General features: G+C 34.3%; 1 protein-coding gene across 1 annotated transcript in view; it reads left to right on the top strand.

The window, feature by feature from the left end:
- Positions 1-26892, top strand: part of LOC150106920 (phosphatidylserine synthase-like) — a 215757-nt gene extending 188865 nt beyond the window's left edge. The window contains exon 13 of the mRNA XM_090392822.1: positions 26543-26892. Within this exon, the coding sequence (XP_090248948.1) occupies positions 26543-26755 (213 nt within the window). The 3' untranslated portion in view covers positions 26756-26892. The remainder of the gene's footprint in view (positions 1-26542) is intronic.
- The last annotated feature ends 625 nt before the right edge of the window (positions 26893-27517 follow it).

Consider the following 27517-nt stretch of genomic DNA (forward strand, 5'->3'; position numbering starts at 1 on the left):
TCTCGACTATTTGTCGTAAAGTGAAGATCTGATCCTGACAGCCTCTATTTGGCCTGAATCCAGCTTGTTCTTCACCAAGCTTTTTTTCCACAATTCTTCTCAACCGTTTCTCAAGTATACTTGCATAGATCTTGCCAGGAACACTCAGTAATGAAATACCTCTGTAATTCTCACATTCAGTTTTATTTCCCTTTTTATGTATGGGTACTATTAGAGCTCTACTCCAATCATCGGGAATTTGTCCCTCTGTCAGGCTTTCTGAACTATGCAGTGCAGCCACTGTAAGACTCTTATACCACCATACTTCAGCATTTCTGGTCGAATATCATCTACTCCTGCTGCCTTTCCACATTTTAAGCCTTTGATAGCTTTTTCCACTTCAAGTTTGGATATGTATTCCTGACTGCATGCCTGGTCAGTGTTTTTTATCACTGTGCTGTCATCACTGCTTGTTTCATTTAGCAGTTTTTCAAAGTAATTACTCCATACTTCAAGGATATCTTTTTTCTTCCATTTTCATGTCACCTTTATCATCTCTAACTCATTTTACAGCACTCTTTCCTCCATTTCTAAGCTTCTTCAACAACCTCCAGAATATTTTGCCATCTTCTTGATATTTATTTTCTATATTCTTGCCAAAGTTCTCCCATGACTCTTTTGTTTAGCTAGTTTTACACAGTGTTTAGCATTGTTGCATTTGTCTCTATATTCTCTAAGAGCACAAGCTGACTTATTTGACAGGAACTTTTGGTATGCTTTCTTCTTTTCCTTCACTGCCTCTTTAACCTCCTGTGTCCACCAGGGAGTTCTGATTTTTTTTATCCTTACAAACAACCTCACCACATGCCTCTCTGGCAGAATCAATCAATGTTTTGTTCAGAGTTTGCCACTGAATCTCCAAGGTTTGATTCCTGTTCTCAAACTCTTTCATTTTTCCTTCAATAATCTTTGTGTATTTTAGTCTACAGCTCACATCTGAGAGCTGCTCAACTTTTATTCGCTTTAAAACTTTCTTACATGTTATTCTTTTCAATATGAAATTCAATTTTATCCTGCTCAAGACTAAATAGTGATCACTTCCAATTTCAAATCCTCTGTACACTCTGGTGTCCTGCATCAGGGAGAAAACATCACTATCAACAATAATATAGTCAATGAGACTTTTCTTATTCCTAGCCTCTTCTCTCTATGTGAATTTGTGCACATTTTTATGTTGGAACATGGAGTTAGTAATAACCAGTCCATGTCCTGAGCAGAAATCGAATAGATATTTGCCATTATTATTATCTTTGCTCTTTTCTCCAAATTTTCCCAAAATATTTTTGTATGTCTCACAATCATTTCCTACTCTGCTATTTAGATCCCCAACAAGGACCAACTTTTCCTTTTTCGTTGTGTCAGTAGCTTTCTCAAGAGTCTCAAAAAATTGCTCCACTTCTACCTTAGTAGAACCTTCTGTGGGACCATAGGCACAAATAAGTCTCATTTGCTGTTCCCCATTCTCATATTTGCCCACATTACTCTACTTGAGACTGACTGCCATTCAAGATTAGCCTCGTCTTTTGTGTTGAATAGTATGGCTACCCCTTCTTTTCCATCATTGCCTGAATATAACATTTTGTATCTATTACTCAGAAAGATCTCACCAGTTTTTGTCTTTTTTGTTTCAGTCACCCCTATTATGTCGATCTGGTACTTATCTAATTCCTCAACTAGCTGCATTTCTTTGCCATTCAGGCTTCTTATGTTGATAGTACTGATCTTTAACTCTGGTGATGTTGAGTTGGGGTTTGTTTTCAGATTTGTTCTAGTAGCTGACTTTTCACTGTTTGCCCTGGTTCCGTGGCGAAAACAACGGGGGGCCTTGTTTAACCGGGCGAAGCCCCAGCTGGCATGAAATTTTGTCATGTTGTGCCATCATTTTTTATTTTGGTTTAACCAATAAGAATACCATTTGGACTGCTAAATTCCAAATTGCCAGCCCATCCTCGTTCGTTCAGTATCCAAGTAGATACCCAACAGGGTGCACCACGAGAAGGTGAGGATTGGACATTAGGTCAGAAGCCCTGGTCGGTTCTCCACATGCCTTTAAAGGGAGGTCTCCTCTCAGTTATACAGAACATCCCTTTGTAGCCATAGTTGCCTTCATGTAATGTCATTACCAATCCATTTAAATTGGAGACCTGTGAAATCCTGTTTGGTATTGTATAATCATTACTGTACCCATGCTCATTTATCACAAGGGTAGCCAGGCACATGCTAGATTTCATCCTCCCTAATGGCTCCAGTGTGTCTTTTGCACTACCGCAGTCTTACTAAACAACACTTTCTCCAAATATGTAACTCCATAACCAGATTCGGCCATCATACTCCACTTTTTTGATATCTATCAGTCAGCCATCCTCTGAACCAAATTAAGAATTTATAGTCCAGTTCCATATCCTCCAACTTATGCACAACAACCTTCCATGCTGAATCCTGGTAGAAGCTTAGCAGAGTCCAAAAGTATCATGATGTATGCATATCTCTTGTCTAACTCATCTGTCACATTATAAAATGTGAGCAAGTTACTCAAACATGACCTTCCGTAGTACGACGATACTGGCATTACAAAGTCAACTTTCTGTCAACTTCTTTGTATGTGATTTCTTACCATCTTTTCCAGATTCTTCGCTATCACTCCAAAGATACTGATAGGTTGATAGCTAGACACATCAGTCTTTGTGCTACCCTTGTGCAATGGATTTTCTTACATTCTTTCAACTCCTGTGGAATCTTCATTGTACTGTGAGTCAAATTATACAGGCAGGTCAGATGAACAGACAGTTCAGCTCAGCACTTTTATAGCATCCATGTGCTGATATCACATCAGTCTCTATTGCTAAATTGGCATTTGGTTTATGCAACAGTTCTAGTACCTCCTCTTCATACATCTGAGTTTTTTCATCCAATGTACAGGTAACATTCAGCTCAGTGTTGCATACACTAGGTTGATAGCTTGTTGCAAAATGGACACTCATTAGTTGGATGATCTCTTCTGCATGCTAGCCACATTCATAAGAGTTATGTTTTGCATTCATTCTTTGTTTTATTTGCAGTATAACAAATCATCATGATTAACTTTAATTATCTGAACATTGATTGAGTAGTAGTGAAATGACATGAAAAGAATAAAGCTGAATTTATTGAGCTGTTGTGTAACAACTTCCTTAAGCAGCATATGACAGAAGGAACTTGAAGTCACAGAATATTAGACCGACCTCATTGTAGTGTTAGAGGAGATTTCAGTAAAAGACATGACTATTCTGCCTCCAGTTTATGACAGTGATCATCCTGTCCTGCTGTAGCTAAGCCTATGGATTTTCCATTTAGAAACAGTTACATTCTGAACTTCAAAGCAAGAAAATTATGACCAACTGAGGAGACTGGTTGATTTGATTACACAGTACCAGTTACTAGATGGGGAAGATGTTGACAGTGCATGGAAAGTATTTAAAAAATACATCAATGATGCAATATTGGAACGTTTTCCTAGAGTTCAAAGAATAAACAGATTGAAAAAGTGAAACTGATATGCAGTCTTATATAACAAGTGATTCTTGAGAAAAAGATGTGGAAGAAATACGATATGCATAAGGATGATACCTCTCTTGTTAAACATCACTCCACACCAAATAGCTTCAAACTCAGTGCTAAATATAAAACTTTTAATAATATTGAAGTCATAGCTATTTATTCTAACTGGATTCAAATCATCTGATATCATTAGTATCACATCCTCTCCTCTCATATCTTGCCTATTCTTGCTAAAACTGCTGTACTCTTTACATTCAATACCAGTTAGAACATCTCTCTCTGAGAACCTTGTCTCATTAATTCCAGTAATCTGTGACAAAGTATTTACTAAGCCAACAAACTCAACCCCTTTGTTCATTATACTCTTGGCAATTGTGTACAAGCATAAGTCACCTCCATGCTTTCTTTTATACTCTCCTCTGTAGTCTGTATTACGCAGTTGGACAGCTTTCAGATTCCTGTTCATATCTAATGTTTCGCTTATGCAGACATCCGTAACCATACTTATAAGTCTGAACTGGATGAACACACAATAATCTTATTCTCAAAATTGCTTCCATTATTGATCATATTTATGTTGTTGATATAGATGCATTGCCTAGCTCTTACACACAGATTTGCACCGTTTCCTCCCATCATAATCTAATTTCCCTGACTCTCTGTAAATAGGATTAACTTTCTTTGTTTTAACTTTACCTTGTTATTATTCTGATGCACTGATGATGACCCATTAATTTCTGGCCAAAGAAAAAGATGAAGGAAAATAATATAAAAATTATTATTCTTTATTCTTGTGAACTCATAGTTCCCATCTGTAAATAGAGGAATAAAATTGAATGTGTGAATTACAGAAAAATTTCTCTTCTCTACTTGAGAAGAGGTTAAGAAAAATTGTGAAAGAGAAACTTGGAGAAGAACAAGCAGGATGCAGGCCAAATAGTTATACAACAAGGATCTGTATATAAGTTTTGTATTTTATGTCTGGAAAAGCATATGATAAAGGGCGCCAAGAAAAAATCTATTCAGAATGTTACAGTTATGAGGGTTAAATAGAACAATCTATAGAACAATACAAAGTTGCTATTTTAAATCAGTAAGTATGATTGTTAAACAATTGAAGGAAGTATAGGAAAGTGGTTTGATATATAATCAGGTGTGAGACAAGGCTACACACTATCTTGACTCTTATTCATTATCTAAATGGATTGCATTGTGATAGAAAGTGGCATTAAACCTGATATTACAATCAAAGATGTCAGACTTAGCTCTTTGCTTTATGCAGATGCTGTCATACTAATAAACAAATGCAAGTGTCAAGAATTCTCTAATAACTGAATAACAGCTGTAACAAATTTTGCATGAAAAACAGTGATAAAATGACCAAAACTATGAAACTAGATAGGAAATAAAAATTTCAGCTGCTTTCTCGATGGAGAAGTTATAGAACAAATAATTTTGGGATATTTTAGCTATTTTGGCACAGTTTTGATTGTAACAAATTAAACATGGAAGTTCACAACAGAATAAGCAAATCTGGTATGGTGAGGACATACCAGCTTTTAATAAATTTATTCAAAAGCTGGTTGAATAAAATTTTACAGAATAAGAGAGAAATTAGCAAAAACGCTAAACTAGCAGTTTACAAGACAGTGTTCAAACCATTTATGGATTTGAGAGTTGGGTTAGAAATATAGCACAAAATTAATTATTAGAGATCACAGATATGAGAGTTCTAAGAAAAATTAGGGGAATGAACAGATGACATAAGTGGCAATATCATATTAAAAACAAAGCTTTTAGTAAGGAACTTGGCCTTGTTAGCATTCAGGAATGTGTGAGCAGAGCTAATCTCAGTGTTCCCATAAACAGAATAGGAGAGGAAAGGAAAGGTTAGCAAAACAGGTGTTTGATGTGAGGTTAAAGACTCAGAAGAAGACCAAGAGCTAGATGGATTGATTCAGCCAGAAGTGTCCTAGAAGACAAATATAGATATCACAATATGGAGAGTCTTAAAAAGTGGCAGACTAATTTGGAAGATAATTGTTGATCTGAGATTGGTAATAATGTTAACTTAAACATGTAATAAATTAAAGATACCAAGAAATCATATACTTGGTTTAATTCTTTATCCAAGTGTAAGCAAACAAGTTTGCACCTGAACTATTTTCAGGACTGGAGTAACTCGTATAAAGAAGCTAATAACTTCTCATCACTTGCCTTAGAATCCCATTATGCAAAGCATATCTCCTTGTGGACATGTATAATGGTATGCGTTATGGGAAGAGTTACTGCCCAGACTGGTTTCAACCTTTATTGAGGTCTCATCAGTGGGAGCCAGACCCTGAGGTAATACTAAGGTTGAAGTAATGCAGAAGTCATATTTTCATATACGAGTTAGCATCTTTATACGAGTTGCTACAGTCTTGAAAATAGTTCAAGTGCAAGCTTGAACTATTTCAAGTTTGCTTACACTTGGATAAAGGATTAAACCAAGTATATTATTTCTTGGTATCTTTAATTTATAACATAACCAAGTAGAAAAAATTCCTACACCTTTCTCGAATCCAGAGTATTTTAATAATAAGGTGTGATGACACTTTTTGGTTACTTGTATATGAAATTATGACTTCTGCATGACTTCAACCTTAGTATCCCACTGATGAGATCTCAATAAACATTGAAACTGGTCTGGGTAGTGACCCTTCCGATAATACATAGCATTATACATCATAGCGAGATATCAGCACATGTGCTAAAAGAGTGTTCAGCTGAACTGGTTGTTCCTTTTCCCAGGATGTTTAATATGAGTCTCAGAACAGGGAAGATTCTGCAGGAATGGAAGGAATGTATGGTAATTCCATTGCACAAGGGTGGTGCAAAGACCAATATATCCAACTATCAACCAAATCTCAGGAGTTGTAGTGACGATTTTGTAAAAATTGGTTAGCGCTTGCATTCAGAAATGGATTGACAGTGAATCTCTACTTTGCAATGAACAACATGGATTTACTAAGGGAAGGTCATGTTTTAGTGATTTGCTCATTCTATAACAATGTTACCATTGAACTGGACAAGGGGAATGGATACACCATGATACTTTTGGATTTTGCTAAGACTTTTGACAGAATACATGACTGACAGATATCAGAAAGTGGTATATGGAGATAGGAGGGGGGGTCTGCAAGATTTAAGGTAACAAGTGTTGTACCACAAGGATCAGTGCTTGGGTGACTGTTATTCAATCTGTACATCAATGATAGGTAATCAGGAATGCTGCTGATATGCAGTACTTGCAGAATGATTTGAATAGGCTGGAAAAATGGGTTTTAGTTCAATGTCAGTAAATGTAAAGTCATTCACTTCGGCGTGATTAGATATCCAGTGTCGTATTATATTGGTGGGATTATGCATGAAGAAACCGATGAGGCTTGGGATCTTGGAGTGTTAGTAAATAGGAAATTGAAGTTCAGGCACCATAAAACTCAAAAGATAATTGCAATGCTGAAACAAACGCCCCATGTAAAGATAAGGATGTCATTTTGCCTCTTTACAAGGCCTTGATAAGACCTCAGACTATTGTGCACAGCTCTGGTTTCAGTTGTGATTCTGATATATTGGAGAGAGTACAAATTAGAGTGTTAAAAATGATATCATCATCAAATTCCTGCCATGTATCGCCAAGGGGTGTACAGGATATGATAGTACTACATGAAAAACTTACATCATTACTAACTTCCTGCCTACAATTTTCCTCAAGATCAGTCTGTTACTTGTCAAGACTCCAATATTATCAATACACCACTATCTTGTTCTTCCTCTGGGTCGTTTTCCTGCCAACCAGGCAGAGAACACTTGTTTTGCCTATCTTTCCTCACCCATTCTGTTTAAATGACCATACCACCTGAGATTAGCTCTGCTAACGCATTCCTGGATGCTGACAATGTCAAGTTCTTTCCTAATATCCATCATCATCATCAAATTCCTGCCATGTACCCTCAAGGGGTGTACAGGATATGACAGTACTACATGAAAAAACTACATCATTACTAACTTCCTATCTACAATTTTCCTCCAAATCAGTCTGTTACTTGTCAAGACTCCAACATTATCAGATCTTATATTTCTATCGTCTAAGGCACTTTGTACCGTATCAATCCACCTATATCTTGGTCTTCCTCTGGGTCATTTTCCTGCCAACCTGGCAGAGAACACTTGTTTTGCTAATCTTTCCTCTCCCATTCTATTTAAGTGACCATACCATCTGAGATTAGCTCTGTTAACGCATTCCTGGATGCTGACAATGTCAAGTTCTTTCCTAATATCCTCATTTTTAATATGATATTGCCATTGATGCCATCTGTTCACGCCTCTAATCTTTCTCAGGACTCTCATATCTGCGGTCTCTAGTCTTTTGTCAAGTGTTTTACTTCTGACCCAGCTCTCAGATCCATAAGTTAAAATTGGTTTGAACACAGTCTTGTATACAGCTAATTTAGTGTTCCGACTAATTTCTTTCTTATTCCATATGAATTTATTCAATTGACTTCCCACGATACCAGCTTTGCTGATTCTGTTGTCTATTTCTATATTTAGTTTACCATCTTCAGTAAAAATTGTGCCTAAGTAGCTGAAACGTTTTACTTGTTCCACAGGTTCTCCATTCACAACACAGTTGACATTTTCAATGATTCTGCCTATTTTCATTGTCTTTGTCTTTTTATTGCTGACCTTCATACCATATCTATTACAACAGCTATTAAATTTAGTCAGAGAATCTTGCAGACTTGTAGCGGATTTATTTAGAAGTATAACATCATCCGCATAAAGCAAAGAGCTGACATTAACATCTCCAATTTTGATATCAGGTTTAATACCACATTCCTTCATAATGTGATCCATATAGATAATGAATAACAGAGGGGATAATGTACATCCTTGTCTCACACCAGATTTAACATTAAACCATCTTCCTGTACTTCCTTCAATTCTAACTGCTGACTCACAACTCAAATAAAGACTAAGTATTGCTTGATATAATGCCCCATTGACACCATATAACGGCAGCGTATTGAATAGCTTCTCTCTTGGCATCTTGTCATATGCCTTTTCCAAATCGACAAAACTTAAATTCAGATCTTTGTTATATTCCCATGCTTTCTCGACTATTTGTCGTAAAGTGAAGATCTGATCCTGACAGCCTCTATTTGGCCTGAATCCAGCTTGTTCTTCACCAAGCTTTTCTTCCACAATTCTTCTCAACCGTTTCTCAAGTATACTTGCATTGATCTTGCCAGGAACACTCAGTAGGGAAATACCTCTGTAATTCTCACATTCAGTTTTATTTCCATTTTTATATATGGGTACTATAGAGCTCTACTCCAATCATCAGGAATTCGTCCCTCTGTCCAGGCTTTCTGAACTATGCAGTGCAGTCACTGTAAGACTCTTATACCACCATACTTCAGCATTTCTGGTCGAATATCATCTACTCCTGCTGCCTTTCCACATTTCAAGCCTTTGATGGCTTTTTCGACTTCAAGTATGGATATGTATTCCTGACTGCATGCCTGGGCAGTGTTTTTTATCACTGTGCTGTTATCACTGCTTGTTTCATTTAGCAGTTTTTCAAAGTAATTACTCCATACTTCAAGGATATCTTTTTCTCCTGTTTTCATTTCACCTTTATCATCTCTAATTCCTTTTACAGCACTCTTTCCTCCATTCCTAAGCTTCTTCAACAACCTACAGAATATTTTGCCAACCTCTTGATATTTATTTTCTATATTCTTGCCAAAGTCCTCCCATGACTTTTGTTTAGCTAGTTTTACACACTCTTTAGCTTTCTTACATTTATCTCTGTATTCTGTAAGAGTAAAAGCTGACTTATTTGCCAGGAACTTTTGATATGCTTTCTTCTTTTCCTTCACTGCCTCTTTAACTTCCTGTGTCCACCAGGGAGTTCTGATTTTTTTATCCTTGCACACAACCTCACCACATGCCTCTCTGGCAGAATCAATCAATGTTTCCTAATATCCTTGTTTTGCCATTGATGCCATCTGTTCACACCACTAATCTTTCTCAGGATTCTCATATCCGTGGCCTCTAGTCTTTGGTCGAGTGTTTTACTTCTGACCCAGCTCTCAGATCCATAAGTTAAAACTGGTTTGAACACTGTCTCGTATACAGCTAATTTAGTGTTCCGACTAATTTCTCTCTTATTCCTTATGAATTTATTCAATTGACTTCCCACCATACCAGCTTTGCTGATTCTGTTGTCTATTTCTATATTTAATTTGCCATCTTCAGTAAAAATCATGCCTAAGTAGCTGAAATGTTTTACTTGTTCCACAGGTTCTCCATTCACAACACAGTTGACATTTTCAATAATTCTGCCTATTTTCATTGTCTTTGTCTTTTTATTGCTGACCTTCATACCATATCCGTTACAACAGTTATTCAATTTAGTCAAGGAATCTTGCAGACTTGTAGCGAATTTATTTAGAAGTATAACATCATCCGCATAAAGCAAAGAGCTGACCTTAACATCGCCAATTTTGATATCATGTTTAATACCACTTTCCTTCATAACGTGATCCATATAGATAATGAATAACAGAGGGGATAACATAAATCATTGGTGTCATAACCGCGAGCCGCATGCAGTCCCATGCCGAATATTTTTGCGACCCAGCCAAACGTTTGCCAATGAAAGTGATTACTACATATAGATTTGTTGCATGCATTTCCTTTATACGCAGGAAAACCATTTCCCCCACTAATTCTATCAGCCGATTATATACCTACTATCACGTTCCGGTGCCACGCCCACGTCTAGTCGTCAGTCTTGTTTGAACTGACTTGTTTGGTGTGCATAACAGGAAATATTTTGCTTTCGGTGAACAAGAAAAATAAGTTTATTTACATTATGCTTATTAATATGTGCAGTTATTTAGTGACCGGTATGTTGATGTCCAAGAAAAAATATCACTTTTTATTAAAATATTCTATTATTTTATGTTAACGATTATTAATTTTTATCAATCCTTTGTATTCAGCATGTCTCTATCGAAACCAACTGATAGTAATAAACGAAAAATTGCTGACGAACATCGAAATTTCCAAGAAAAGTGGGAATTGGAATATTTTTGCTGTGAAGTGAAATTAAAATAAAATAATCTGCTTAATATGTAATAATGTTATCAGTGTACCAAAGTTATACAACATTAATTGTCACTATGAACATAAATCAAAATATCATAATTACGAGGGAATAATGAGACAAGAAAAGTTGAAAGAGCTCAAGTCGGGACTGAAAAAACAACAGTTCATGTTTACTAAAGTATCACCAGAAAGTGAAGTGGTGGTGCATGCAAGCTATGTCTTGTTGGAGTTGATAGCTAAACACTCAAAACCTTTTACTGAAGGTGATTTCATTAAGGAATGTCTAATTAAAGCTGCAGAAATTATTTGTCCTGAAAATATGAAGGATTTTCAAACAATCTCTTTGTCTTGAAATACAGTTGTGGAAAGAATTACTGATTTGGCCGACAATTTAAGTGTTCAGATCAAAGCAAAATCATCTAGTTTCAAAGCGTTTTCCATTGCCTGTGACGAGAGTACAGACATTGGGGACGTAGCTCAATTAGCTGTGTTTATTTGTGCTTGTGACACAGATTTCAACATTTTGAGGAATTATTGGAACTAGTACCAATACATAACACTAGTACAGGACAAGATATATTTAATTGTGTTTTTGAACTTCTGCAAAAATACAATCTACCTCTGTCAAAATTAACTTCTGTAGCTACAGATGGAGCTCCTTCTATGACTGGAAAAAACAATGGTTTCGTGGCATTACCAAAAAAAAACAAAGTTAAATTTATGACGGATCCAAGATTCATCATACGCATTGCATTATACATCAATATTCTGCAAAAATACAATCTACCTCTGTCAAAATTAACTTCTGTAGCTACAGATGGAGCTCCTTCTATGACTGGAAAAAACAATGGTTTCGTGGCATTACCAAAAAAAAACAAAGTTAAATTTATGACGGATCCAAGATTCATCATACGCATTGCATTATACATCAAGAAGTATTATGAGCAAAAGTAATAAACATGGAAAATGTGTTGACATCTATCAAAAAAATCATTAATTTCATAAAATCTCGAGGCTTAAATCAGCGACAGTTCTCTGCTTTCTTAAGTGAATTAGACAGAGAATATTCTGGTTTGTCCTACTATACCGAGGTACATTGGCTATCCTGCTCCAGTATTCTTAAATAATTCTGGGATTTGAAAGAAGAAAGATGTCAGTTCTTAATAACTAAAAATCAAGACACAAGCCTGTTTTTTGACACAGTGTGGTTACAAGATTTATCCTTCATAATGTTGATATAACAAAACACTTATATAATTTAAATTTAAAACTGTAAGGAAAAGATGAGATCATTAGGAACATGTGTGGCCAAGTTAAGGCATTCAAATGTAAACTAGTTCTTTGGGAAAAGCAGTTGAAAAATGAAGATTTAACATACTTTCCGACATGCAACATGAACAAATCAAGTTTAAGTGAAACTGCATCGTTTCAAAAATACACAGAAAAAATTGTAAGCCTTAGAACTGAATTTAAAACAAGGCATGCAGATTTTAAATTTTTGGAAGACAAGTTTTCTTTGTTTTCTTTGATTTTTTTCAATAATATTGAATCAGTACCTAATCAAATGCAAATGGAGGTGATTGAGATCCAGTGCAATTCAGATTTGAAGGCAAAATTCAGTGAAGGTGGCATGCCTGGATTTTACAAATATTTACTTGCCAGGTTTAAAAATACTTGAAAATTCGCATATGAAATTATATCCATGTTTGGAAGTATTTATCGGTGTGAGCAGTTATTTACAATTATGAAGGAAAATAAGTCTCCTGTCAGATCCAGAATTACTGACATTCACTTTGGATCAGTTTTGAAAGTAATCACTGCGAACAAGATTTCCCCCGAAGTAGGAAAGATAGTAGCAGAGAAGAGATGCCAAGTGTCAGGGAGAAAACATTAAGTTTATCATTGTTCTTGTTCTTTTTTTATACTGTACTTTTCAAAATAAACCTGTGTTTTTATGAAAATTCAAGTTTTTGTTTTTTGTGGCCCACGTAAACTTAAACCTCGTTTATTTGACCCGTGTTAGCCTTTGAGTTTGACATGCTTGATGTACATCCTTGTCTGCCAGATTTAACATTAAGCCATCTTCCTGTACTTCCTTCAATTCTAACTGCTGACTTACAACTCAAATAAAGACCAAGTATTACTTGATATAATGCCCCATTGATACCATATAACAGTAGCGTATTGAATAGCTTCTCTCTTGGCATCTTATCATATGCCTTTTCCAGATCTACAAAACTCAAGTAGAGATCTTTGTTATATTCCCTTGATTTCTCAACTATCTGTCTAAAGTGAAAATCTAATCCTGACAGCCTCTATTTGGCCTGAATCCAGTTTAATCTTCCCCAAGCTTCTCTTCCACAATCCTTCTTAACCATTTCTCAAGTATACTTGCATATATCTTACCAGGAACACTCAGTAATGAAATGTGCCTGTAATTCTCACATTCAGTTTTATTTCCCATTTTCCAGATCTACAAAACTCAAGTAGAGATCTTTGTTATATTCCCTTGATTTCTCAACTATCTGTCTAAAGTGAAAATCTAATCCTGACAGCCTCTATTTGGCCTGAATCCAGTTTAATCTTCCCCAAGCTTCTCTTCCACAATCCTTCTTAACCATTTCTCAAGTATACTTGCATATATCTTACCAGGAACACTCAGTAATGAAATGTGCCTGTAATTCTCACATTCAGTTTTATTTCCCTTTTTATATATGGGTACAATGAGAGCTCTACTCCAATCATCAGGAATTCGTCCCTCTGTCAGGCTTTCTGAACTATGCAGTGCAGCCACTGTAAGACTCTTATACCACCATACTTCAGCATTTCTGGTCGAATATCATCTACTCCTGCTGCCTTTCCACATTTTAAGCCTTTGATGGCTTTTTCCACTTCAAGTTTGGATATGTATTCCTGACTGCATGCCTGGTCATTGTTTTTTATCACTGTGCTGTCATCACTGCTTGTTTCATTTAGCAGTTTTTCAAGGTAATTACTCCATACTTCATGGATATCTTTTTTCTTCCATTTTCATGTCACCTTTATCATCTCTAACTCATTTTACAGCACTCTTTCCTCCATTCCTAAGCTTCTTCAACAACCTCCAGAATATTTTGCTACCTTCTTGATATTTATTTTCTATATTCTCCAAAGTCCTCCCATGACTTTTGTTTAGCTAGTTTTACACAGTGTTTAGCATTCTTGCATTTGTCTCTGTATTCTCTAAGAGTACAAGCTGACTTATTTGCCAGGAACTTTTGATATGCTTTCTTCTTCATTTCCTTCACTGCCTCTTTAACTTCCTGTGTTCACCATGGAGTTCTGATTTTTCTATCCTTGCAGACAACCTCACCACATGCCACTCTGTCTGAATCAATCAAGGTTTTCTTCAAGGCTTGCCACTGAATCTCTAAAGTTTGGTTCCTGTTCTCAAACTCTTTCATTTTTTCGTCAATAATTTTTGTGTATTTTAGTCTACAGTTCACATCTGAGAGCTGCTCAACTTTCATTCACTTTAAAACTTTCTTATGTGTTATTCTTTTCAATATGAAATTCAATTTTGTCCTGTTCAAGACTAAATAGTCATCACTTCCAATTTCAAATCCTCTGCACACTCTGGTGTCCTGCACAAAGGAGAAAACATCACTATCAATAATAACAGTCAATGAGACTTTTCTTATTTCTTGACTATTCTCTCCATGTGAATTTGTGCACATTTTTATGTTGGAACATGGTGTTATTAATAACCAGTCCATGTTCTGAGCAGAAATCCAACAAATATTTGCCATTATTATTAACTTTACTCTTTTCTCCAAATTTTCCCAATATATTTTTGTATATCTGACAATCATTTCGTACTCTTCTATTTAGATCCCCAACAAGGACCAACTTTTCCTTTTTCATTGTCAGATGCTTTCTCTAAATCCTCAAAAAAATTCCTCCACTTCTACCTTAGAACCTTCTGTGGGACCATAGGCACAAATAAGTCTCATTGTTCAGTTCCCCATTCTGATTTTTGCCCACATCACTCTACTTGAGACTGCCTGCCATTCAAGAAGATTAGCCTCATATTTAGTGTTGAATACAATGGCTACTCCTTCTTTTCCTTGATTGTCATTGCCTGAATATAACATTTTGTATTTATTGCTCAGAAAGATCTCACCAGTTTTTGTCTTTTTTGTTTCATTTATCCCTATTATGTCAATCTGGTACTTAAAAATGATATCAGGATTGTGAAATACTAATTATGAAGACAGATTGAGAATTTGTAGACTGCAGACACTAACAAGCACGAGAAAGAGGAGTGATGATTGAGAATTACAAACTTCTGAAAGGGTCATACAGGATTTCAACTTATGAAGGGTTGGGAAAGGACAAGAGGGCACCCTTGGAAGTTGAGAATGGCCACTAAGTAGGGGGTCAAGGTTAGATTTTTCTCTCAGAGGGTGGTGCATGATTGGAATGGATTGCCATTGGATATTGTGAGTGTAAGCAGTGCGAATTCATAAGTATGATAGCTGGTGTGTATAGTATGAGGCCTCCCTCGATGAGTCTCTGACTTCCTGGAGACCTCTCTTAATAATAATAATTATTCATGTCTGCAAGGATATGTGCTTTGCATAATGATATACTAAAGTAACTGATGAGAAGTCATTAGCTTCTTTATATGAGTTTCTCAAGTCCTGAAAATGGTTCAGGTGCAAACTTATACTTGGATAAAGGATTAAACCAAGTATATAATTTCTTGGTATCTTTAATTTATACTATAACCAAGTGGAAAAACTTCCAATAAATTAATCCAGAGTATTTTAATCATGTAAGATCATAGTATTGCATACATCTCTTCAAGGTACATATAAGCTATAAATTGATGATGAGTTGATTGCATTGAAACATATAAGTTACTTAAGGAAGTTTTATAGGATGGATGCAGAATTTTTTTTTTTTTTTTTTTTTTTTTTTCAATATATGGCAGGAGTTAAGAGAACTCATCACCAGAAGTTGAGTAAGTGTGCAAGACTGATTTTTTTTTTTTTTTAACTTGAAGTGTATTTTGATGCCAGAAGTTGAGTGCATTACCACTGAAAGAGTTAATAGGCTATCTGCTGGCCAATCATCAGTTGGATTCAAATCCCACTGTGGCATGAATGATTTGCCAGTGGTGAGAGAGCTGACCAGCATATCTATTATATATTTAAAAGTAGATGTTTTCTAAAACAAAGTTTTTAGAAACTCTTGGTCAACCCCATGGTATTAATGTACCATAGGTTTATTTTCATATTAAAAAATAAAATAAAATAAAGAAGAATGTAGCATTGTGAATGGTTAGTGTGGAACTTCCACAATCCAAATATTGTGGGAATCCAAATTAATTGAGATACCTAAATAATAGTAAAAATGTTAAATTACACTCATTGTTGAGCTTCAATCCTTAAAGAAGTGAATAAAACTTGTACTTATTTCATAATTACCATGATTTCCGGTTAACATCCTAGGTTCCTATTAAAATTTTTCTTCCAAATTAATGTTATTTGGAAGAAAAATTACAAATAAAGGTGAGTTAGTGGCTATGTTATGATAGACCAAAAATTAGATGTTTTTAGCTTGAATGAGATAAAATGGGAAAAAAACAAGGAATGATGAATAATTTAAAATAAGACTACTGTTTTGTTTTGGAAAAGAGCATCTGACCAGTCAAAAAATGGTGTTGATTTGATCATCATTTTGTTTTTGTTTTGGATTTACATCTGAAATAGCTCTGAGGCTAGTGTATCATGTCTGTTGTGTATCTTCTTATGTCTAGTTTGTTTGTTTTATGATATGATAAAGCTAAGTTTTTGGGAGGTAAAAACTTCATATGAGACTGACTAACTCACCTTTGGTTGAAAAGCACTTCATCATCAGTAAAGAAGTAAATGACAGACTTATAAAGTGTGATGAATTAGTGATAGGATAATGGACTTGCCTTTGAATGTAATGGGGAAAACAAATCTTATTTAAGTGGGTATTATACATTACAACAAGGTTAAGATATGGAGGAAAGGACGTTACTTGAGGAGCAGTTAAAAGTTGGTATTCAAAATAAGAGTGTAATTATCTTAGGAGACATTAATGCACATATTATAGATGATAGAACAGGAATAGAAAGAATTTTTATATATATGTATATAAGTGAAGTGGATATTAGATCCAGCATTATTTCAAAGCCAAATGTAGAAACTATGAAAGTTTCATAAAAATAAGTTGACCAGAGAGCTTATGGGGATACATTCACTAGTTGCCTTAGTGCAGACTTTGTCAAAGAAATGAGGAAGGAAAGGGGTTATTAGATTTTTGCATTAGAAATTATCTCAAATTTGAAAACAGCTGGTTTGAGAAAAGATAAAGCCTCAGGATTACAAAATATAGCTGAGATATTGAGCAAAAATTGATAATAGATTATTTCATTCTTGATAAAGAATGGAACAGACAAGTCATGGATATCAAAATTTTGCCATCTGAAGTTGATCTGTGTATGGAAAATAAATATGGCAAGAATTTGAGTCTTGGATTGGATTTAAGGCCTATATCTTAATTACAAATAATGCAGATGAGCAATGGGGGAATTTTTAAAGAAGTAATGGTAGGAGTAACAGAAGAGGTAGGTGGAAGAATATTTGGAAGCAGAAAAGAAAAAAGAAATATGCTGGCAAAATAAGAGAATTAGAGAAGCAGTTAAGTGGGGGGGGGGGGGGGTTGGGAAATCCATAAAGACTAGATCAAATGATGATAGAATTGTATATTTTAAAGAGGACAAGATAAAAATGTTACTTGGATTAATGAAGTATAGAAGCAATGAGGAACCAGGTTTTTAATGAATGGAGATGGAAATCTTGTAACTATCAAAAGACAGATAAGGATGAAGTGGCAACATTATTTTAGATATCTGTTAAATAAAGATTAAAGTTATAGTGAAATAAACTGGAATGAATGTAACAATGAGAGAGACAATAGGGAAATAGGTCTGGCAAGATTGAAGAAGCATTAAGGAAGACAAAAAATGGAAAATCCCCAGAATAGGTGATTTGCCTGTTGAATTGATCATAGCTTCTGGTATTTCAAGAATGATTGTGTGACATCTTTAGACTAGTCTGGAATAAGAAGATGATACCCAAGGATTGGACCAAGGAGATTGCTGTTCTGATATATAAAGGAAGCTCAAGGACTGAGTGTCTTACCAACAAAGGAATAACATTGCATCACTGTGCAAAAAATTATGAAAGGACAATACAATAAAGGATAACATAGAAGATGATCTAAGAGAAGAGCAGTTTGACTTTAGAATAGGGAATCAACTGTTGATTTGATTTTTGTTGTAAGAAAAATGATGGAGAGACACTAGGAATTTGGAAAAAGCCCATTTATAGTGTTTCTTAATTTGTAAAAAGCCTGTGTTTTCCAAAAAAGAAAGTTGTCCAAACTTTCCCTATTTCCCATTGGATTCAATGGGAAATAGGGACAGTTTGGAAAATATAGGCAAGTGGTGTTCAACCCGTCGATCGTGGAGCGATTTTTGGTCGATCTCTTGTTTATTCCTCCTTACTTATAAATTTAATTAAAACTGAAAACATAATATTTTATTTATCATTATTTTGTATTATTTTTTAATTTTCTTTAAGTGTATTACTATTGTTTATTTATTTTTCATTAAAATTGTCAAATCTGTAATTTTCTTATAAGTCCGGGTAAATGAATTAATTTGGATCAATGCAAAATTTGAATAACAACGCAACTCATAAAAATTGGCGCTCATTATTGATTTTTTCCAAAAATCCATTTCCAAAATCAGACTCTTTCCCTTCCAATGGTCGGTTCATTAACATGGCAGTCTACAGGAGACCGGTGCGGACACATTCAACTCTTCTCATAACTGTTGTTCTGGAAAGCTATGAATCTTTAATATTCAAAATGATTTCATTTTTATTTTTAAAATCAGAAAATAAAGAGATTCTGCTGCTGCAAGAAATGATTCTTTTATTAACTCTCTGTCAGTAAAAGGCTTTTTTACTTTGCGGTTATAATTTACTTGAAGTCATTCATGAGGTGCCTATTCACACATCGGTAAGTCTGCAGCGGAATGACCAGGAAAGAGTTCCATTGGTAAGTCTGCAATGGAATGACCAGGAAAGAGTTCCATCAGTAAGTCTGCAATGGAATGACCAGGAAAGAGTTCCATCAGTAAGTCTGCAACAGAACGACCAGGAAAGAGTTCCTATCAAAATATCAGTTAATTCAAAAACTAACCTAACTAACTTAACCTACCTAACCTAATAGTCGCTGGCGGGAAAATGGGATACCTCTCACGTAAAAATGTGTCAGCACCGGTCTCCTGTGGACTGCCATGTTAACGAACCCCCCCCCCCCCCGTTGGAAGGGAAAGAGTCTGATTTTGGAAATGGATTTTTGGAAAAAATCAATAATGAGCACCAATTTTTATGAGTTGCATTGTTATTATCAAAAGGTAAGAAATTGCCTGATATGCTACGTTTTGCATTTAAAGAGGAATGACCCCAAGATTATTCAAGTAAAGAAAAACTTGAGTAGATCGCCGTAAAGAAGAGAGTAGCTCGCATAGTAAAAAAGGTTGAACACCACTGACATAGGCATACAAAATGAAGAAATAGTTATGATCAAAAATATGTATGTTAAATATAAGGGCTGCATGAAGACTAAATTTGTGCAGAGTAGTTTACACATAATAATGGACTATGATAAGTGTCTTATCTCCATTTCTATTCATTGTGGTAGTAAATAGTGTCCTAGATACATTTGACAATCAGAAAGGAGAAGTAGCTGTATTTGCAGATGATGTGATTTGGTGTATTCATAAGAGCTGTAGAAGAAACTGGACAAATGGAATAGTGTAACATAGAACTGTGGGCTGCATATAATAGTAAGCATGGTTTTAAATCAGAGAAAATGTGCATATTAATGGTGTTAGACTCGGTGAACAAGTTTTGAAACGTAGTGAAACCTTTATATTTGGATAGGATACTTACTAATGATGGAAATTTAGATCAGGAGATAATCAAGGAGGATTTCACTTGGCCAATGCTTTTTTAAGATAAATTGTTTACTTTGGAATAGTGATGTTCTACTTAAGCTTTTGATTAAAAGAAGTTACTTTTGATCAAAAGTAACTTCTTTTAAATTTTAAACCCATTTTTTCTTTTCAAAAACAGTAGTATACAAGCATTGGAGAAGGATTTGAGGACAGTGTTGGGCAAAAAAAAAAAAAAAAAAAAAAAAATTAATAAGAATGTGGGGTGGGGGAAGACTAAGAGGAAGAGGCACAAAAGGTGGAGAGACCACATAAGAATTTAGAAAAAAGAAATTTAAGCTGGAACATTGTTCATGAAGAAATGATACTGAAGGATAAAAAGAAATGGATCTCTTTGATTCACCTGGCCTAACAGTGTCTTTTGTTGAAGCAGTTTTTGATAAAGAAAAAAAAAGATACTTAGATTAGCTTTGCTGCTCACACACACTTGAATGCTAACAGCATCATGTTCCTTTATAATATCTTCGTTTTTAATATAATTCTGTCATTGATGTCATCTGCTGTCCCCTAATTTTTTCAGAAATTGCATTTTGTGCGTTTGTGTGTCTTAATCTAATTCCTGATATGTACCCTCGGGTGGGGGAGGGGGTACATTATATTTCTGATAGTACTGCATGAAAAAACTACTAACTTATGGTTAGCAATTTTCCTCCAGATTAATCTGTTATCTGTCCAGACTCCAACATTATCGGATCTTATATTTCTATCTTAATGTACTTTTTACTATAACAGTCCAACATCTTGGTCTAACTCTGAGTCTTTTTCCTGCCAATCAGCAAAGAACACTTGTTTTGCTAATCTTTCTTCTCTCTCTCCATTCTGTTTAAGTGACCATACCACCTTAGATTAGCCCTACTAACGTATCCCTAAATGCTAACAATGACAGGTTCTTTCCTAATATCCTCATTTTTAATGTGACACTGCCATTGATGCCATCTGTTCACTCCACTAATCTTTCTCAGAACTTTCATATTAGAGGTCGTCAGTCTTTTCTAACCCAGCTCTCATATCCATAAGTTAAAATTAGTTTGAACACTGTCTTATATACAGCTAATTTAGTGTTTTTGACTAATTTCTTTCTTCTTCCATACAAATTTATTCAGCTGACTTCCTACTATACCAGCTTTACTAATTCTGCTGTCTATTTCCATGTTTAATTTACCATCTTCACTAAAAATTGTGGCAAAATAGCTGAAATGTTTTACTTGTTCTGTAGGTTCATCATACAGGATACAGTTGATGTTTCAGTATTTCTGCCTATTTGCATTACCTTTGTCTTTTTATTGCTTATTTTCATACCAAATTTATTACAACAGTTGTTAGTCAGGGAATCTTGCAGACTTGTACTGGATTTATTCAGAAGTATAACATCATCTGCATAAAGTAAAGAACTAAGATTAACATTGCCAATCTTTAAATCAGATTTAATACCATTTTCATTCATAATATAATCCATATAGATAATAAATAACAGTGGTGTAAAATCTTGTATAGAAAAAATTTAGAAGTAAATTTTTTCTATGGGAAATTAAATATACATAAAATACTTGTAATTAAATGAATGTAATAACTCACTTTGATGTATTAAATCTGGTAACAAATGTTAGAATAATTTTATAAGAACCACTAAAATTGTAAAGACAAAAAAAAAAGTAAGCTCAGACAGGATTAGACAAATAGACCTAAGGCTAGTGACAAAGTCACCGGATTACGAGTTTTCCCACCATAACTCAATGATTGCATGGGTGGCAGAGAAAAATTCTTCAGTAAATCCGGGGAACTTAATTTGAAGAAGGACCAAGGGCAGGAGAGTGAGATAAAAGGCAGAATTTGAGGGGCCAAAGGGCGCTTGCTTTGAAGTTTTTTCATGTGCCAAGTCTTTTCCGAGGACGGGGAGAGTCGCATTCTGTGATCAAGAGTTCTGATGATGATGGGAAGTTAGATAGCAGCGGAGACAGTCCTTTCGAGATGTCCTACCATATGATCTACGTGTGTGCTGTATAATTGCTGTCGTAAACTAGTACCATTGGAAAGTTTTCAGAAGAAGTGGAATGTGCCCGTATGTCTTAGGATCTAGGACTATATGTAATAAGCTGGCAAGTAAGTAAGATGCTTTATGTAAAATTTCTAGATTGTGAAATTTAAGTGATGAATGTTGGTTCCATTGTCAGAAACATAGAAAATATTAGAGAAGTTGGAAAGCTGTACTTCTATTTGAATGTGAATAAGTAGTATATAGAGTTCTAAGGAAATTGCTAATGTTGTGTAATGCAAAAATTGAATATAGATTAAGTTACGCTTCTTTCTGTTCATAACTTAAGTTAAAGTTAAAAAATAATAAAGACTACTTTGTTAAAACTGACCATACTTATTTAATATGTACAAAAAAATCTTGTACATTCTTGCCTACCAGTTTCGCTATTATTCATTCTGAATGATAGCGAAACGCATGAATATATTCAGTTTTAATGTCACCTTTGTCATTTCTGATTCCTTTTACAGTATTTTTCCTCCATTTATAAGCTTTTCAATAGCCTCCAGAATATTTTGCCACCTTCCTGATATGTATTATCTATATTCTTACTAAAGTCTTCCCATATCTTTTTTCAGCCAGTTTTATTTTACACAATGCTTCACTTTCTTACATTTTTCTCTGTATTCTCAAAGAGCACAAGTTGACTTACTTGCCAAGAACTTTCAATATGCTTTTTTTCTTTTCCTAGACTGCCTCTTTAACTTCCTGATTCCACCATGGAGTTCTGATTTTTTTTATCCTTACAAATAACCTCACCACATGCTTGTCTGTCTGAATCAATCAATGTTTTCTTCAAGGTTTGCCATTGAATCTCCAAGGGTTCGTTCTTGTTTTCAAACTTGCATTTTTTCTTCAGTGATGGTTTTTTTTTTTTTTTTTTTCAGTCTACAGTTCACCTCTGAAAGCTGCTCGACTTTGATTCATTTTAAAACTTTCTTACACACTCTTCTTTTCAATATGAAATTCAATTTTATCCTGCTCAAAATTAAATAATTATCACCTCCTATTTTAGATCCTCTGTATATTTGTGTGTCATGAACCAGTGGATAAACATCACTATCAACTATAACATGGTCAATGAGACTTTTCTTATTTTTTGCATCTTCTCTCTCTCTCCATGTGAATTCATGCACATTTTTATGTTGGAACATAGTGTTCCAACATCTTGAAAAGAAATCCAGCAGGTATTTACTTATTATTATTAACATTGCACTTTTCTCAAAATTTTCCCAATACATTTTAGATCTCTAACAAGGACCAACTTTTCCTTTTTTTTTTCATTGTGCCAGCTGCCTTCTCTATTGCCTCAAAAAATTCCTCCATTTTTTCCTTGGTAGAACCAGCTGTGGAACCATAAGCACAAATAAGTCTCATTCTGATATTTGCCCACATCACTCTACTTGTTATTGCCTGCAAGAAGATTATCCTCATATTTAGTGTATATATATATATATATATATATATATATATAGCTACTCCCACTTTTCCCTAATTCTTCTTGCCTGAATATAACATTTTGTATTTGTTGCTTAGAAAGATCCTCCCACCTGTTTTTGTCTACTTCGTTTCAGTCACTTCTATTATGTTGATCTGGTACTTATCCAATTCCTCTGCTAGTTCCATCTCTTTTCCATTGATGGTACTTCTGATAGTACCAGAGTTGGTCACAAAAATGATCAACTCTTCTGATATTGAGTTGGGATGTATTCCAGGATTTGTTCCAGTAACTGACTTAGTGCTGCTTATCCTGGTTCCCTGACAAACACAATGGGGACCTTGTTTAACCAGGTGATGCCCCCACCTGGCATCACCTGTTTAAATGAAATTCTGTCATATTTTACCATCATTTTATATTGTGGTTTTAAGCTAATAAGAATACAATTTGGTCAGCTAAATCTCAAATTGCCAACTCATCCTTGTTTGTTCAGTATCCGGATAGATACCTAACTGGATGCGCTATGAGAAGATGAGGATTGGACATTAGGTCAGAAGCCCTGGTCGGTTCTCCACATTCCTTAAAAGGCTATGTGGAGGTCTCCTTCCAGTTATGTAGCTGTGACCCTTAAGCACTACTGTGTGTGCATGCTAGGTTAGTGTTTTAACTGTTGTGCATGTGTGTATATATATCAGTGGCATCGCATGCCCATTTAAGTTGGATGTGCTGTCATGTGACTTATGCAATTCACTGTACAAATTCATGTCAGTTTGACTGTATGATTGCCTTTTTATTGATGCATGAAAATTTTAAGATTGCATAGTGCATCAGTGCTCATCTTAATTGGTCCATTTCAATTAATTGTAGGATAACTTTGAATAATTTAATGTATCAAGTAGTATAATTTCAAATCGTGAAAGCATAAAGGTCAAGTGAACAATAGCAATGCTTCACGCACTCCATTTATGTAAGAAGCACAAAGGGTTTATTTTTCGTGGTGAGATTAGATTATCATTGGCAAATACTAGAGTGAGACATGGATAATTTGAATTCTGATATATTAGTGATAGTGATGTTTTTTCACTGGTGCAGCACGCTAGAGTGTACAGAATATTTGAAATTGGAAGTGATCACCATTTAGTCTTGAGCAGGATAAAATTGAATTTAGTATTGAAAAGAAGAACATGTAAGAAAGTTTTAAAGCAAATAAAAGTTGAGCATCTCTCAGATGAGAACTGTAGACTAAAATACACAAACATTATTGAAGAAAAAATGAAAGAGTTTGAGAACAGGAATCAAACCTTAGAGATTAGTGGCAAATCCTGAAGAAAACATTGATTGAATCAGCTAGAGAGGCATGTGGTGAGGTTGTCTGCAAAGGATAGAAAAACCAAAACTGAATAAATTTATATGGAATAAGAGAGAAATTTGTCAAAACACTAAATTAGCTGTATACAAGATGGTGTTCAAACCGATTTTAACTTATGGTTCTGAGAGCTGGGTTAGAACTAAAACACCTGACCAAAGACTAGAGAATGATTAGGGGCATGAACAGATGGCATATCATATTAAAAATGAGGATATTAGGAAAGAACTTGACATTGTTAGCATCCAGGGATGTGTTAGCAGAGCTAATTTCAGATGGTATGGTCACTTAAACAGAATGGAAGAGGAAAGATAGCAAAAAGTGTTCTCTGCCTGGTTGCCAGGAAAAAGACCAAGAGGAAGACCAAGATATAGAGGGATTGATACAGGTAAAAGTGGCTTAAAAGACAGAAATATAAGATCTGATAATTGTTGGACTATTGACAAGTAACAGATTAATTTGGAGGAAAATTGAAGTTAGTAATGATATAAGTTTTTCATGTGCAGTACTATCATATCCCATACCTTGAGGGTACATGTCAGAAATTTGATGATGATACTATTTTTTAAATACAGCCATATAATACACACAGAAATTAAAAAAAGTAATCACTTGGGAAATTATTATTTTTCTGGATTGAACTAAGAAAGGCTGAAATAACTTATTTTATTTATTTATACACAAGTTCCAACCTTCTTTGAATATAATCACAGAATCTGTGAAAGATCTGGAAGAAAACAGGACATTCATTAGATCATCAACACTGCTTCCATTATAAATATAGGCAAAAAAAGTTATAAATTATTTATAGAAAACTTGTCTATATCGGTGTCCTACACACAGTTCACACTTCATGCATGCAAAAGAGATGTTACTCAGAAAACAAAAACAGCAACTCATGATAAAGAACAACTTTGAATTAGATTGGTTGTCACAATAACCAATCACAGCCACTGATTTCTTGTTACTATTGTCTCTTGGTACTATTCTCTCAGTGCACACATGCCTTGCCTTCTGGGTTGTTTAAAACCACTGGAACACTAAGAGTTTGACCTGCTGTGCCATCTCTACATCTGTTCAAAGAGCTCAAAGGTGTCAAAGATGTATTTGTGACTGCACACCCAGTCTATTAACGTGAATGTGATGCAGTGTTTACGCATTAAAAAGTGTTCTCTTCATTATGCATTAGTTATTGTACTTAATTTTAGGAATCACATGAAGCCAGGAAACAATTAGAGTCTTTAACAGTAATAAATGCAAAAATATAATATCAGTGATATTGCTGTTCTGTGGGTGTGCACTACACACCCCTGAATACATGTTCCTGATTATAATAAAAATTAATATCTTTATTAAAATTAATAAAAAATTAATTAATAATTAAAAAAATTTTAAAAAATTAATAAAGATTAATATTAAAAAAAGAAACTTCCAAAAAAAATTCCAACTCCTGATTATATATACACATATGAATGTACATATTCCTTAATTAAGTGAAATAAATTATTTATATTAATTGGACACATGAATGACATTCCTTATTCTTGTAGCCAAGCAATTAAGTAGATATTTCATTTAAAAAGCAAATTACCCCGTCGAAATTGTTTTTATGAAAGCACATAGTCCGATTATGAGTCTGATTAATATCAAATTCATTAGGAGAGAAGTTTGCTTACAAATAACAAATAAAATCAATAAGGAAATAGTAAAGTGATTTATAAAGTGGAAAATAAAGTCATTATTTTTCTTGATAAAATGTTAACTAATGGGACTTTTTATGAATTGATTATGGAACTATATTCTGCTATATATTTATGTTGAACCAGATGATAAATTGAAACTAAAGTTATAATTTTTTTTTCTCAACAGAAGCACCACTGTAATAAACGATGTGATTATAGAGATTATGATGTAAAAAAGCATTCATACTCAGATGGAGAAATATCCACAGTACAGAATCTTAAAGGTCAGCCAATTAAAGGTTCACGAGAAATTCCAGATTTCTTACCTTCTAACCAAAAAAAAGGAGAAATATTACGTAAAAGAAGGCCTAAATTAACAAATGGATACTGTCCACAGTAGGAATTGAGATAAAGATAGCTGTTACTATAAAAGTGTATGTAAAAGCACACATATGAAAATGAAGTTGTGATATGTAATCATGTTCAACATAAATATTAAAAGTTGATAAAAAAAAAAAAAGCAAAATTCTTAATATTTATCTATTTTAAGTTGCATGATTACAATTTCTTTATGAGAAGGTTTTTATTGTCACATGAAAAGCAATTTTTTATGGTCATATTAAGTTCAGAGTTTTATATTTTGATCTCAGTAGCAGGTTATGCTTTACTATATTCTAATAATGTCCACAAAAAAAAAAAAATTTTGTTTACTTAGTTCTTAATTGTCAGAAACAAACTTTCAAGTTAATTTTATACAGTTCATAATTATTGTGTTATGTTTCTTATGTCGTCATTGGTTATGGCATTTAAGCTTGATTTGATATTTATATGCATATCAAGCTTATAAAGAATTACAAATTACTTGTGCCAATTTTACTTGATTTGAATTTCAAGATTATTGAAATTGTCCACTGAACCTTTTCAGTTCTGTGAGCACACTTTCTTGGGAACAGAATTTAAGAGAATGCTTTTTGATGTAATTAATTGTAGCATTGATGTAATATAGCTTCATTTGGTCATTTAATGATTCACAGTTGGTACCAGTTTCTAGTTTGTACACAGCTTTTATAGAATTTTTTCTTTTATTTTTTATAGAAATAAGTTAAAAATTGGCAGTAATTTCCAGGTAACTGCACTTAAATCATGTCACTCTTATAATTAG

The sequence above is a fragment of the Typopeltis vanoorti genome, chromosome 5 (genome assembly GCF_054136105.1).
Source record: "Typopeltis vanoorti isolate ZY-2024b chromosome 5, IOZ_Tvanoo_1.0, whole genome shotgun sequence".
Classification (NCBI taxonomy): domain Eukaryota; kingdom Metazoa; phylum Arthropoda; class Arachnida; order Uropygi; family Thelyphonidae; genus Typopeltis; species Typopeltis vanoorti.